Raw genomic sequence first — 15391 nt, forward strand, 5'->3', positions numbered from 1 at the left:
TGTATGTTTTCTTTTAACTTTAGGTGTGGAAGAAAATGTACAAGAAGTAGTTGGGCACATCACAGAAGGTGTCTGCAGACCTCTGAAGGTGGACTATTTTGTTTGTGTGTGCCTGCCGCTCATTAAAGCTGTATTGTGTTTTTATTGCAAAATGCATTTTGTCATATATCTCAAATGAACACAATAACAGTGTATTACCACAAGTGGTAGATACATAACTTGAATATTCAGGGATTTTATTAGGGCCCTACCAAATTCACAGCATGAAAAACACATCATGGATCATGAAATCTGGTCTCCCCCCGTGAAATATGGCCTTTTGTGTATTTTTACCCTATACTATACAAATTTCACAGGGAAGACCAGCATTTCTTAATTGGTGATCCTGACCTAAAAGGGAGTTACAGGGTGGGGTCACAAGGTTGTTTTAGGCAGGGTGTGGTATTGCCACCCTTACTTCTGCGCGGTTTTCAGAGCTGGGCGGCCAGAACGCAGTGGCTGCTGGCTGGGCACTCGGCTCTGAAGTTCAGTGTCCCGCCAGCAGCAGTGAAAAAGTAAGGGTGGCAATACCATCCCATGCCATCCTATGCCGTACTTACTTCTGTGCTACTGCTGGCGGTGGCTCTGCCTTCAGAACTGAGCTACTGGCCAGCATCTGCTGCTCTCTGACTACCCAACTCTGATGGCATCACTGTTGCCAGTAGTAGTACAGAAGTAAGAATAGTAATTCCACAACCTCCCCTACAATAACCTTGTCAGCCCCCTACAACTCCTTTTTGCGTCAGGACCCCTACAATTACAACACCATGAAATTTCAGGTGGTAATATCTGAAATCATTATATTTGATTTTTAAAATCCTATGACTGTGAAATTGACCAAAATTCCATATAATCTATAAATCAGTTGTTTTTTAAAGTAGAAAAATTACGATATTTTAAGGAATTTTATTCTATTTGACTAGTTGACTAATACTGTAAAATGTCTGGTAATCTAAATACTAAAAAGCAGGCTGTGGCTGAAATATCCCCATGTCATAGAATCATAGAATATCAGGGTTGGAAGGGACCCCAGAAGGTCATCTAGTCCAACCCCCTGCTCAAAGCAGGACCAAGTCCCAGTTAAATCATCCTAGCCAGGGCTTTGTCAAGCCTGACCTTAAAAACCTCTAAGGAAGGAGATTCTACCACCTCCCTAGGTAACGCATTCCAGTGTTTCACCACCCTCTTAGTGAAAAAGTTTTTCCTAATATCCAATCTAAACCTCCCCCATTGCAACTTGAGACCATTACTCCTCGTTCTGTCATCTGCTACCATTGAGAACAGTCTAGAGCCATCCTCTTTGAAACCCCCTTTCAGGTAGTTGAAAGCAGCTATCAAATCCCCCCTCATTCTTCTCTTCTGCAGACTAAACAATCCCAGCTCCCTCAGCCTCTCCTCATAAGTCATGTGCTCTAGACCCCCAATCATTTTTGTTGCCCTTCGCTGTACTCTTTCCAATTTATCCACATCCTTCTTGTAGTGTGGGGCCCAAAACTGGACACAGTACTCCAGATGAGGCCTCACCAGTGTCGAATAGAGGGGAACGATCACGTCCCTCGATCTGCTCGCTATGCCCCTACTTATACATCCCAAAATGCCATTGGCCTTCTTGGCAACAAGGGCACACTGCTGACTCATATCCAGCTTCTCGTCCACTGTCACCCCTAGGTCCTTTTCCGCAGAACTGCTGCCGAGCCATTCGGTCCCTAGTCTGTAGCGGTGCATTGGATTCTTCCATCCTAAGTGCAGGACCCTGCACTTATCCTTATTGAACCTCATTAGATTTCTTTTGGCCCAATCCTCCAATTTGTCTAGGTCCTTCTGTATCCTATCCCTCCCCTCCAGCGTATCTACCACTCCTCCCAGTTTAGTATCATCCGCAAATTTGCTGAGAGTGCAATCCACACCATCCTCCAGATCATTTATGAAGATGTTGAACAAAACGGGCCCCAGGACCGACCCCTGGGGCACTCCACTTGACACCGGCTGCCAACTAGACATGGAGCCATTGATCACTACCCGTTGAGCCCGACAATCTAGCCAGCTTTCTACCCACCTTATAGTGCATTCATCCGGCCCGTACTTCCTTAACTTGCTGACAAGAATGCTGTGGGAGACCGTGTCAAAAGCTTTGCTAAAGTCAAGAAACAATACATCCACTGCTTTCCCTTCATCCACAGAACCAGTAATCTCATCATAAAAGGCGATTAGATTAGTCAGGCATGACCTTCCCTTGGTGAATCCATGCTGACTGTTCCTGATCACTTTCCTCTCCTCTAAGTGCTTCAGGATTGATTCTTTGAGGACCTGCTCCATGATTTTTCCAGGGACTGAGGTGAGGCTGACTGGCCTGTAGTTCCCAGGATCCTCCTTCTTCCCTTTTTTAAAGATGGGCACTACATTAGCCTTTTTCCAGTCATCCGGGACTTCCCCCGTTCGCCACGAGTTTTCAAAGATAATGGCCAAGGGCTCTGCAATCACAGCCGCCAATTCCTTCAGCACTCTCGGATGCAATTCGTCCGGCCCCATGGACTTGTGCACGTCCAGCTTTTCTAAATAGTCCCTAACCACCTCTATCTCTACAGAGGGCTGGCCATCTCTTCCCCATTTTGTGTTGCCCAGCACAGCAGTCTGGGAGCTGACCTTGTTAGTGAAAACAGAGGCAAAAAAAGCATTGAGTACATTAGCTTTTTCCACATCCTCTGTCACTAGCTTGCCTCCCTCATTCAGTAAGGGGCCCACACTTTCCTTGGCTTTCTTCTTGTTGCCAACATACCTGAAGAAACCCTTCTTGTTACTCTTGACATCTCTTGCTAGCTGCAGCTCCAGGTGCGATTTGGCCCTCCTGATATCTTTCCTACATGCCCGAGCAATATTTTTATACTCTTCCCTGGTCATATGTCCAACCTTCCACTTCTTGTAAGCTTCTTTTTTATGTTTAAGATCCGCTAGGATTTCACCATTAAGCCAAGCTGGTCGCCTGCCATATTTACTATTCTTTCGACTCATCGGGATGGTTTGTCCCTGTAACCTCAACAGGGATTCCTTGAAATACAGCCAGCTCTCCTGGACTCCCTTCCCTTTCATGTTAGTCCCCCAGGGGATCCTGGCCATCTGTTCCCTGAGGGAGTCAAAGTCTGCTTTCCTGAAGTCCAGGGTCCGTATCCTGCTGCTTACCTTTCTTCCCTGCGTCAGGATCCTGAACTCAACCAACTCATGGTCCTTGACTGGAGAGGTGAAAAATTGAAAGAAGGATCAGAAAGGGGGTGTGTTTGTGAAAGAAAAGACAAAGGAGAGAGCACCATTAATCATGTAACCACCATAACATTTCACAACTTCAAAACTTGCTTCTTATGATATACCACAGCACCATCTTTTCCCTAAGCATTTGAATGTTAAATGTTAGTGTAACACTTATTTTAAGACGGACTTGCTTTTTCTTCTTTGATTACGTCTGAATATATACCAGATTGGATATGACTTTTTTTGATGGTTTAGGCTTACTTATAAAGATGTCTCTTTGCTTGTAATTTCCTAACATTTGAAGAAATAGTTTGGTTATATGGAATAGAAATTGTCCCATTTCTTAACGATATTTTACTTGTGCTTGTAGATCTTAAAGGTCACCATTTTCAAGCTTGGATGCCTAAAATAAATGAGTTAAAATAAAAAGTAGGGCTGTCAATTAATCGCAGTTAACTCAAGTGATTAACGCAAAACAAATTAATTAGATTTTTTTAAAGTTGCAATTAATCACAGATTTAATTGCACTGTTAAACAATAATAGAATACCAGTTTAAATTTATTACAAATATTTTTGGATGTTTTCTACAGTTTTAAATATATCTATTTCAATTACAGCACACAGTGTACAATGCTCACTTTATATTATGTTTTATTACAAATATTTGCACTGTAAAAAAGATAAACAAAAGATGGTATTTGTCAATTCACCTCATACAAATACCGTAGTGCAATCTCTTTAACAATTTAGCAATCTCTAGTGCAATCTCTTAGCAGTTGGCTGAACAAGAAGTAGGATTGAATGGACTTGTAGGTTCTAAAGTTTTACATTTTGTTTTTGAGTGCAGTTTTTTAAAAAAAATTCTACATTTATAAGTTGTGATTTCACGATAGAGATTGCACTACAGTACTTGTATGAGGTGAACTGAAAAATGCTACCTTTTTTTTCTTATTTATTGTGCAAATATTTGTAATAAAATAAAATATAAAGTGAGCATTGTACACTTTGTATTCTGTGTTGCAATTGAAATCAATATATTTGAAAATGTAGAAAAACATCGAAAAATACTTGATACATTTAAATTGGTATTCTATTATTATTTAACAGTACAATTAAAAGTGATTGATCGTGATTATTTTGTGTAATCTCATGATTAATTGCGATGGATCATTTTTTGAATTGTTTGACAGCCCTAATAAAAAGCAGCCTAATTTTCAGAGTGGCTGAAAATCTGCAACTCGCTTGCTTCTGTGGGATTGGAAAAATAAGGCCACTTTTATTTAGGCACCTGGATATGAATTAAAGTAGAAAAATTTGATCTGAGTTAGACTAACTATCCCATTTCATCATGGAGGAGACTGTGGTTAAAAATCACAAAATATTTTTTTCCTTCTGATTTTAAAAGGTTTTGATATTCTACTAAAGACAATTAAATATAGAACTCCTAGCATCCTATCTGTCCTCCCAAAACACACAACCAAAAAAAAAAAAAAATCAGAAAGTGTGATGGTGATAGATGTCAGCCTGGCAAACTTGTCTACGGGGGCAGAGGAGCACCCTTATAACTTTCAGCCCAGTAGTTAGGGTATCCACATCTGGGATGTGGGAGACCCAGGAGCCAGTCCCCCCCTGTCCAGTGATTTGAACTGGGGACTCCAACATCCCTGGTGAGTGCCCTGACCACTGGACATTAAGTTACATGGCCTCCCCTTGGCTTCTTGCTAAAAGGCATAGCTGCCTAAAACCAAGTGAGGTTTTGCAGCTGAGAATTCCAAGCAGAGGGAAATGCCTCCTTGCAGCCCAAACAAAGGCACTTATCCCCAAGAGGGGTGAAGTTTAATATATGCCCTTCGCTTGGCACTTCCCATTGACTAGCTTAGGCGAGGAGCTGCCTAGGGTGCTGGCTTTTGTAAAACCCATTCTGATGCACCTATCTTTCCCCATTCATGGAATAGGGAGCCTATGTGCCAAACTCAGGCTTTGTGAATCTCAGTGACCTTCTAGGTGCCTAAAATTTAGGCATGGCAATGCTCAGTGTCACCACGCCTAATATTCTTTGTGAATCTGACCCTGGGATGCTATACTGAGCAGCAGACAAATAATTTCGAAGGATGATGAATGGTTAGCAATATGTCGATGGACTTGTCACATATGCACTTGGGGAATAGTGCTATAATAATCACTGACCATGATTGCTTCCTAAATGCCTAAAACTGATTGTGGGGCAGCCCCCTTATGATTGTGTTGAGGCTGCATGTGCCATGGAGACACACACACCAAAAAAAAAAAAAAAAAAAAGTCAGGCCTGTTTTGCTCAGTAATCCAGCATCTCTTTGCCCAGTCAGCATGTCAATAAATGTTTTGTAATAGCTTCAAATATATCTGCTTACCTACTGTTAGCATCTCTTTTCAAGATAAAGTACTGACTAGAGGTCATGACTAGGAGGTGAGATTAAATCGGGTAAAAATAAACCCCCTGATAGATCAGTTCTGATTATTCTGCATCTCTGCTGAGTGCTGTCATTGATGATCTGTTGTAATTTGTTGTAGAATGACTGTGCCTAATAGGGTACAAAATGTGAGCGAGGCCAAACAGCAAAAATTAAGATGTTTATACACCAATGCGAGGAGCCTAGGTAACAAAATGGAGGAACTAGAGCTACTGGTGCAGGAAGTGAAACCAGATATTATAGGGATAACAGAAACATGGTGGAATAGTAGTCATGACTGGACTACAGGTATTGAAGGGTATGTGCTGTTTAGGAAAGACAGAAACAAAGGTAAAGGTGGTGGAGTAGCATTGTATATCAATGATGAGGCAGAATGTAAAGAAATAAGAAACGATGCAATGGATAAGACAGAGTCCGTGTGGGCAAAAATTACATTGGGGAAGATAACTAGTAAAGCCTCTCCTACGATAGTGCTTGGGGTGTGCTATAGACCTCCGGGATCTAATTTGGATATGGATAGAGCCCTTTTTAATGTCTGTAATAAAGTAAATACTAATGGAAACTGCGTGATCATGGGAGACTTTAACTTCCCAGATATAGACTGGAGGACCAGTGCTAGTAATAATAATAGGGCTCAGATTTTCCTAGATGCGATAGCTGATGGATTCCTTCATCAAGTAGTTGCTGAACCGACTAGAGGGGATGCCATTTTAGATTTAATTTTGGTGAGTAGCGAGGACCTCATAGAAGAAATGGTTGTAGGGGACAATCTTGGCTGAAGTGATCATGAGCTAATTCAGTTCAAACTAAATGGAAGGATTAACAAAAATAAATCTGCAACTAGGGTTTTTGATTTCAAAAGGGCTGACTTTCAAAAATTAAGGAAATTAGTTAGGGAAGTGGATTGGACTGAAGAATTTATGGATCTGAAGGTAGAGGAGGCCTGGGATTACTTTAAATCAAAGCTGCAGAAGCTATCGGAAGCCTGTATCCCAAGAAAGGGGAAAAAATTCATAGGAAGGAGTTGTAGACCAAGCTGGATGAGCAAGCATCTTAGAGAGGTGATTAAGAAGAAGCAGAAAGCATACAGGGAGTGGAAGATGGGAGGGATCAGCAAGAAAAGCTACCTAATTGAGGTCAGAACATGTAGGGATAAAGTGAGACGGGCTAAAAGTCGAGTAGAGTTGGACCTTGCAAAGGGAATTAAAACCAATAGTAAAAGGTTCTATAGCCATATAAATAAGAAGAAAACTAAGAAAGAAGAAGTGGGGCCGCTTAACACTGAGGATGGAGTGGAGGTTAAAGATAATCTAGGCATGGCCCAATATCTAAACAAATACTTTGCCTCAGTCTTTAATAAGGCTAAAGAGGATCTTAGGGATAATGGTAGCATGACAAATGGGAATGAGGATATAGAGGTAGATATTACCATATCTGAGTAGAAGCGAAACTGAAACAGGTTAATGGGACTAAATCAGGGGGCCCAGATAATCTTCATCCAAGAATATTAAAGGAATTGGCACCTGAAATTGCAAGCCCATTAGCAAGAATTTTTAATGAATCTGTAAACTCAGGAGTAGTACCGAATGATTGGAGAATTGCTAATATAATTCCTATTTTTAAGAAAGGAAAAAAAAGTGATCCGGGTAACTACAGGCCAGTTAGTTTGACATCTGTACTATGCAAGGTCCTGGAAAAAATTTTGAAGGAGAAATTAGTTGAGGACATTGAAGTCAATGGTAAATGGGACAAAATACAACATGGTTTTACAAAAGGTAGATCGTGCCAAACCAACCTAATCTCCTTTTTTGAAAAGGTTACAGATTTTTTAGATAAAGGAAATGCAGTGGATCTAATTTACCTCCATTTCAGTAACGCATTTGATACGGTGCCACATGGGGAATTATTAGTTAAATTGGAGAAGATGGGGATCAATATGAACATCAAAAGGTGGATAAGGAATTGGTTAAAGGGGAGACTTTAACGGGTCCTACTGAAAGGCGAACTGTCAGGTTGGAGGGAGTTTACCAGTGGAGTTCCTCAGGAATCGGTTTTGGGACCAATCTTATTTAATCTTTTTATTACTGACCTTGGCACAAAAAGTGGGAGTGTGCTAATAAAGTTTGCAGATGATACAAAGCTGGGAGGTATTGCCAATTCGGAGAAGGATCGGGATATTATACAGGAGGATCTGGATGACCTTGTAAACTGGAGTAATAGTAATAGGATGAAATTTAATAGTGAGAAGTGTAAGGTTATGCATTTAGGGATTAATAACAAGAATTTTAGTTATAAATTGGGGACGCATCAATTGGAAGTAACGGAAGAGGAGAAGGACCTTGGAGTATTGGTTGATCATAGGATGACTATGAGCTGCCAATGTGATATGGCTGTGAAAAAAGCTAATGCGGTTTTGGGATGCATCAGGAGAGGCATTTCCAGTAGGGATAAGGAGGTTTTAGTACCGTTATACAAGGCACTGGTGAGACCTCACCTAGAATACTGTGTGCAGTTCTGGTCTCCCATGTTTAAAAACGATGAATTCAAGCTGGAGCAGGTACAGAGAAGGGCTACTAGGATGATCCGAGGAATGGAAAACTTGTCTTATGAAAGGAGACTTAAGGATCTTGGCTTGTTTAGCCTAACTAAAAGAAGGTTGAGGGGAGATATGATTGCTCTCTCTAAATATATGAGAGGGATAAATACAGGAGAGGGAGAGGAATTATTTAAGCTCAGCACCAATGTGGACACAAGAACAAATGGGTATAAACTGGCCACCAGGAAGTTTAGACTCGAAATCAGACGAAGGTTTCTAACCATCAGAGGAGTGAAGTTTTGGAATAGCCTTCCAAGGGAAGCAGTGGGGGCAAAAGATCTATCTGGCTTTAAGATTCTACTTGATAAGTTTATGGAGGAGATGGTATGATGGGATAATGGGATTTTGGTAAGTAATTGATCTTTAAATATTCAGGGTAAATAGGCCAAATCCCCTGAGATGGGATATTAGATGGATGGGATCTGAGTTACCCAGGAAAGAATTTTCTGTAGTATGTGGCTGGTGAATCTTGCCCATATGCTCAGGGTTTAGCTGATTGCCATATTTGTGGTCGGGAAGGAATTTTCCTCCAGGGCAGATTGGAGAGGCCCTGGAGGTTTTTCGTCTTCCTCTGTAGCATGGGGCATGGTTGACTTGAGGGAGGCTTCTCTGCTCCTTGAAGTCTTTAAACCATGATTTGAGGACTTCAATAGCTCAGACATGGGTGAGGTTTTTCATAGGAGTGGGTGGGTGAGATTTTGTGGCCTGTGCTGTGCAGGAGGTCAGACTAGATGATCAGAATGGTCCCTTCTGACCTTAGTATCTATGAATCTATGAATTTAGGGATTTTGCAGCTGTTCTTGCTATTCGGGGCTGGGTGGCATTCCAGTATGTACTGGTACTAATCCACAAAATGATCCCATTATATAGAAATTTCCAGCAACAAGCTACATACAGAACTATGGGAAACAGGGACATTCTTAAGGAGTGGCATACACCTGCTTGTTTTCTGCCCTTCAGCTTTCTGCAAAGAAATGCCCTATTGAAGAGGAATCCTGCAATATAAGTGGATGATGTGATGTTCTTATGCTTCTTGCAAAGTTTATTTGTCCATGAATATTCCTAATGCACGTAAAAGCATTGAGGCTGTTTTTCAGAATATGCCTATACATAAAAATGATTATTTTTTGTTCCACAGGTCAGAATTGAGCAGGTGATCATTGCTGAACCGGGAGCAGTTTTATTATACAAAATATCTAATCTTCTCAAGTTCTATCACCATACAATCAGGTATACAAAATTACAAAACTTGTTAAGTAACTCTCCTGTTTGAACATGCATCAATTCTGGTACAGGAAAAAACACTCCCTCTGTTTTGCTTTGTTTTGTTTTTTTTCAGGGGGAGGTTGTTGGTTTGTTTGAGTTCTGACTGTGCTCAGCCATTTACAGAACAGAGGAAGACACAGCCCTGACTTGAAGTAGTAATCAATTATTTTAACAGAAATCTGTCTGTAAATGGAAAAAATATTTAACATATAGACATACCTTATCACTCTGCAGCATTGTAGATATTAAAGTTCACACAAAAAACTACATTAAAAGAACATTAAGGTTGCAAAATTAAAAACACTCAAAAGTTAGGAAATGCCAGAATTAAAGTTACCTGTGCAAACTTTAGCTTCATTTTAAACTCTTTACACGTCTCTGAATATGTACACTGAGATCTTTTTTTTCAGAGGTTTATATCTTGGCAGTTTTTCATGGGAACAGTAAAAACCACATCTGACAAAGTCAGCCTGCCTGCCAAGTTTTAATTCCCCATTCTAAATGAGGCAGTACAGTTTCTCAGTAAAACAGTTGTAAAAAAATTTTTTTAACATAAGTTAAACAGCATATTTTCTCCTTATCTTGATCTCAAAATGACAGAACCATTTTTGCTAAAACTTTCCAAAAGTGGGTGAGGAAGACAACCAGAATATTTTTTTTTAAGCCCAAAGTTTAGCAGTTACAATCAACTGAAAACAATCTTATAATGGGGACTGTTTTGCAGCCTTAACTATAGGCATTGCTGCCTATACTGTATTGTTTAAAGATCAAAGATTATATTACTGATCCTACTAGTCAAATTTTTTTTCAAAAATAGAGGAAAACGGATCTAATTACTATAACAAGGTCTAATTTGAGAGATGACTTTACTGGGGCTGATGGTGCTCTGAAAACCAAGCTTTTTTTTTTTTTTTTTTTTTAAGGAAGTCGCATTATTCCCACTCAGATATGATAGTTTTTACCCAAGACAGTCTGTAACTTAGAATTACTTTTAGTTTAGACAACAAACTCGTATGCAAGAAGTGTGTAGAAAAGTGTCATGGCATAATGGGTATAAAACAGTTTGTAGTAAAACTAATAAACTAATTTTACACTTCCAGTAGCCAAGCATGTACTCTTTAACACTTTAAAAATGTACAGTTTTGTATGTGAAGAGACGCATTTACCTGGAAAGTAGTGGAGGTGGAATGATGTTATCAACACATCTTTCTCATTTGAATTTTGTTCTCTGTAGCAGAAACAAAGTTGAGTATTTTTTCCCACTTATTTAAAAAGACAGTAGCATATTGGATAGATGTTTTTAGCACATCTTAAAAAAATAAAATGTTAGTTTTATGCACTACATTTTTTGCTGTAAAACTGAAAATTTAGCATTTTCTCTTCCTTGTTGGCTTTAAACATTCAAACAAACAAAAATCCACCAAGGCAAAACCTGAATTGGATGCTTAAGTAATTTTCTTTTTAACAAAGCTGTAATTCCAGTATTATTTTTTATTGAATATATTACTTAATTTAAGTTATGCATATGTTATAGCTGAGATAGTATCTAGTTGTTTATTATCTTCGCTGGTGGTGCTTGTTCTCACTAATCATCCTATCTTACAAATTACTATTAGAATTAGTTAATAGGGGAAGCTGTTTCCTATGACAGTTCACTGTGCATTTCCAACTTTTAGACTTGGTGTCATATTCTTGAACATTGACTAAAATATCTGGATCTGTTTTATATTTCTTTCTTGGATTTAACAAAGTATTTTCTTTTTGGTTTCAGTGGTATTTTGGGAAACAGTGCAGCCACGTTGTTAACCACAATTGAAGAAATGCATTTGTTAAGCAAAAAAATATTCTTCAGTAGTCTGAGCCTACATGCAAGTAAACTAATGGAAAAGGTTTGTTTCAGAAATATAAGCTTTTTATATTTTAAAACACATTATCCAGTTTTTCCTTAACGTAAGGAGACTGATGGAGTAAAAATTTTTGCTTACATTTTGATTCATTATCTTAAAATTGACATTTCATGTTGCTATGTACTCTATAACACATACAGTAAATGAGGTTGGGATGAATTAATTATTATTATTCACGTTATTTTCCCTGCCGGTTGCCCAACTATAGATGTGTGCGCATTTCTGATCAAAGACGTTTCATTGCAGCGTCTGCAGATCCACGCCTGCCCCCTATATACCCTTGTGCTCCAGACCGAGGGTATATAGGTAGGGACAGAGGCACCCCCACTCCAGTTCCTTCTCAGCCACCTGTGTAGCTTGAGACAGAGTGTTGCAGTGTTCGCTAGCTAGCTCCTTAGCTTGCCTGTTTTCTTCTTTACTTCATTAGTATTTTGTCCTTTTTTATTTAGTTTGTAGTTTTCTTCTCTATTTTTATAGCATAGGTTTGTACTTTCATGAGGGTTCCCATCCCATTCATAGTCATGGCCTTCACCCCCACAGCCTCTCTTTTGTTTGCGGCCTGTCTTACATGGGTTATGCCCAAAACTATGGGCTTCAAACCATGCCAGATCTGTCCCTGGTCCTTTCCCCTCAGCAAGGGTCATTCCAGCTACCTCAGAGTGTTCTACATCCCATTGAATGTAAGGTCTGCTCCGGCTTCAAACGTAGATCCAGAAAGATGAGGGACGACAGATTGAAGCTACTCCTTATGAATTGCTCCTTGAGATCTGATGAATATACAGACCGCCCATCTGTATCGTCTCTGGTACTACTTGACACATCTGATCCTGAGGAGTAGTGCCCAGGGTCACCAGTACTGACCATGTTTCTCTTCCATGAGGTTCTCCAGCTGTTGGAAGGACTGAATCCCTCTACTACAAGTACCAGAAAGGCATTTCCTGCCAGTACCAACATATATGCATGCACTGACATGTCCTCCAGTACCTCGTACCTTCACACACAAAGTCAGCCACCAGTACTGATGTGGATGCTAGTACTCTCTTGGCCTCCAATACCAACATGGCGACTAGTACCAACACCCCTACCTCTTCCCTTGGATGCAGGGGATGACACTTCCTCTGACTTGGAAATTTCTCTCCGTGTGGTGGAATCTTTCCCATTCCAGCCTCCTTTGGTGGCATACCCAGATGATGAGACTCTAAGAGCTAGTCATTGTCCAACCCATCCTCCCTGGCAGGAACACCTTGAGATTCCTTCCTCTTTGCTTATGCTCCTCCACAGTGTGTTTTTTGGAACCTGGGGCTCCCTACAGTGACTAGTTCTATAGGATGTCCCCACATAAGAAGAACCATCAAAATGAGTAGGCATCAGTAGATGGGACTCACTTCCGTAGGGAGACCCTTTGGAAGAACAGGAACTAAGGGCAGAGGAGGGGATACACCCTTCAAACAAATCCTCTTCCTCCCCAGATGAAGTTGTTATGCCTCCTCCTACATCCTATGCTAATGATTTCAGCATCTTTCGGAAACTGATCAAGAGACTGGCTGAGACTTTGCAGATCCCTCTAGAGAAGATACAGGAATCTCAACAATTGTTGGTAGATATCTTGCATACCTCTCTTCAAGGCAAGCCCTGCTGCTAATGATGCCCTCTTGTTACTGGCCCATCCCATTTTGCAAACACCAACTACCCTCCTACCTACATACAAGAAGGCTGACAAGCAGCACTGTGTGGTAGCCAAGGGCTCGAAGTACCTTTTTTCTCACCCTACCCCAAACTCTGTGGTGGTCAACGTGGTTAACAAAAGAAAAAGATGGTGCTGATCCAGATCAGCTTTTCACAATAAGGGGCTCAAATGCCTGGACCTTTTTGGCCATAAATCAATCTCTGGCTTCACTGCAGTTCCACCATGCCTTGTTGGCAAAATGTGATTACATGAAATATAGTAAAAAATTTTTAATTTTATTGACCATCTACCACAGAACCATCTACCACAAGCCCTCATCTCCAAGTGCCAGATGACAGCCAAGGCTTCTCTGTAGGCCTCTCTTGACACAGATGATACTGCATCTTGCTCTATGGCAATAGGCATAATTATGCATCAGACTCCAAGGCTGCAGTCCTCTGGTCTCCATAAGGAAGTACAGCACATAGTGGAGAATTTTTTCTTTGAAGAATTTGAAGAATTTTTTTTTTTTTTTTAGTGACAGCATGGACAGTCTCTCCACTCTCTCAAGGACTCTAGGGCAACATTGCGATCCCTAGGCATCTACGCTACTACAACAAAAAGAAAATGTAGATCACAGACAACCCAGTGATTTCTCCCAGTACAGTATTTCACCTCCCAGAGGAGGACCAAACCTCCCCAAAAGAGGCCCAGAGTCCACAAGCAGGGGCCATCTTTCTCTGTTGCCTCCCAAGTGACCAGTTTGACCCATTGGTAGACTGTCATGAATCACTCCATTGCCCTACCTTCCATCTACCCTCTGGGGACTGCCTCTCCCATTTCCTACTGTTCTGGGACGTCATTACTTTGGACAAGTGTATCACAGTAGTTTCCACAGGTTATTCTACCTAATTCAGTTCCACCCCCTTTCTGCACTCCCAGTCCCATTTCAGGAACTCATCTCTCAAGAGTCTCTAAAGACAGGAGGGTACAATCCTGCATGTTCCTCCCAACTTCAGCAGAAAATGTTTCTATTCCTATTACTACTTAGGCCCCAAGAAAAAAGGAGAATGGAGACAGATCTTGGATCTCAGGACTTGGAACACATTTTATCCATGCACAGGATGGTAAGCCCTGCAGCAATAATTTCAATTTTAGGTTTGGGGGACTGATTCATTGCCCTCAACCTCTAGAATTCATACTGTAGCTTGATTTATAGGTTATGTATTAATTATATTGATTACAGTAGAACCTCAGAGTTACGGACACCTTGGGAATGGAGGTTGTTCGTAACTCAGAAATGTTCGTAACTCAGAATAAACCATTATGGGATGCTCCTCAGGGCGGACTGCTCAGAGTGGGGGCTCACAGTTGTGCCTGCAAACTTCAGCGTCTTCACCTCCTACCTATAAGTGGCTGCCCAGTGGGTGGATGTGTGCATAGGCGGCTGGTTCTAGCCCCTTGGCTGCAAGAGTGATGAGTGAGGCACCCTGAGGCACTGCAGTGTCAGTGGGCACATGGTGCCCTTTAAAACTGAGCAGCTCCTCCAGAGCGCAGCATGTAGGCAGAAGCTTGGGTTCCAGCAGCAAACATTCCAGACCAGGTTCCAGCAGAAGCTTAGGAAAGGGGAGGAGGGAACCTGTGCTTCTGGTTTACAGGAATGCCACAGACCCCAGCACTGCTCCTGCTCTGGGTGTCACAACTATGCCTGTGAAACCCACCATCTTCACCTCCTACCTGTAAGTGTCTGCCCCCCATGTGGTGGGGGAAGAGACAGGCAGCCCAGATCTGCCTACCTTTAAGGTGCAATACAAGTACAGTATTTGCTGTTTTTTTTTTTTTGTTTCTGCTGCTGCCTGATGGTGTCTGGTTGACCAGTGAGTCTGTAACTCTGGTGTTCGTATCTTTGAGGTTCTACTGTACTTAAGAATTCCCCATTATCACTTTGAGGTTTTACAGATTCTTGTCCCAAGATCAGGCTCAGTATTATTAAAATTACTGTATAGTTGGGACCCCCTGTAAGCACAGTTGCAACACTCTGACTATATAGGAACCCTTCTATATTTACAATAGTTTATTAATATGTTTAGCAAAATCACAAACCAATAAGGTAGATAGAGATAATATAAAATGTACATCTGAACATCCATATACTCAGATCCATATACTCACAACATCCCTTCAGAACAACTTGTGATGTTGGCCATTATCTTCCTCATCACC

At 40.9% G+C, this 15391-nt stretch overlaps 1 protein-coding gene across 1 annotated transcript in view; it reads left to right on the top strand.

Moving 5' to 3' along the window:
* The window catches only part of COG6 (component of oligomeric golgi complex 6), a 67040-nt gene that overhangs the window by 22201 nt on the left and 29448 nt on the right, over window positions 1-15391 (top strand). Inside the window, exons 7-9 of the mRNA XM_038408182.2 lie at window positions 24-88; window positions 9468-9559; window positions 11367-11484. Coding sequence (XP_038264110.1) covers window positions 24-88; window positions 9468-9559; window positions 11367-11484 — 275 coding nt within the window. The remainder of the gene's footprint in view (window positions 1-23; window positions 89-9467; window positions 9560-11366; window positions 11485-15391) is intronic.

The sequence above is a fragment of the Dermochelys coriacea genome, chromosome 1 (assembly GCF_009764565.3).
Source record: "Dermochelys coriacea isolate rDerCor1 chromosome 1, rDerCor1.pri.v4, whole genome shotgun sequence".
In the NCBI taxonomy this organism is placed as follows: Eukaryota; Metazoa; Chordata; order Testudines; family Dermochelyidae; genus Dermochelys; species Dermochelys coriacea.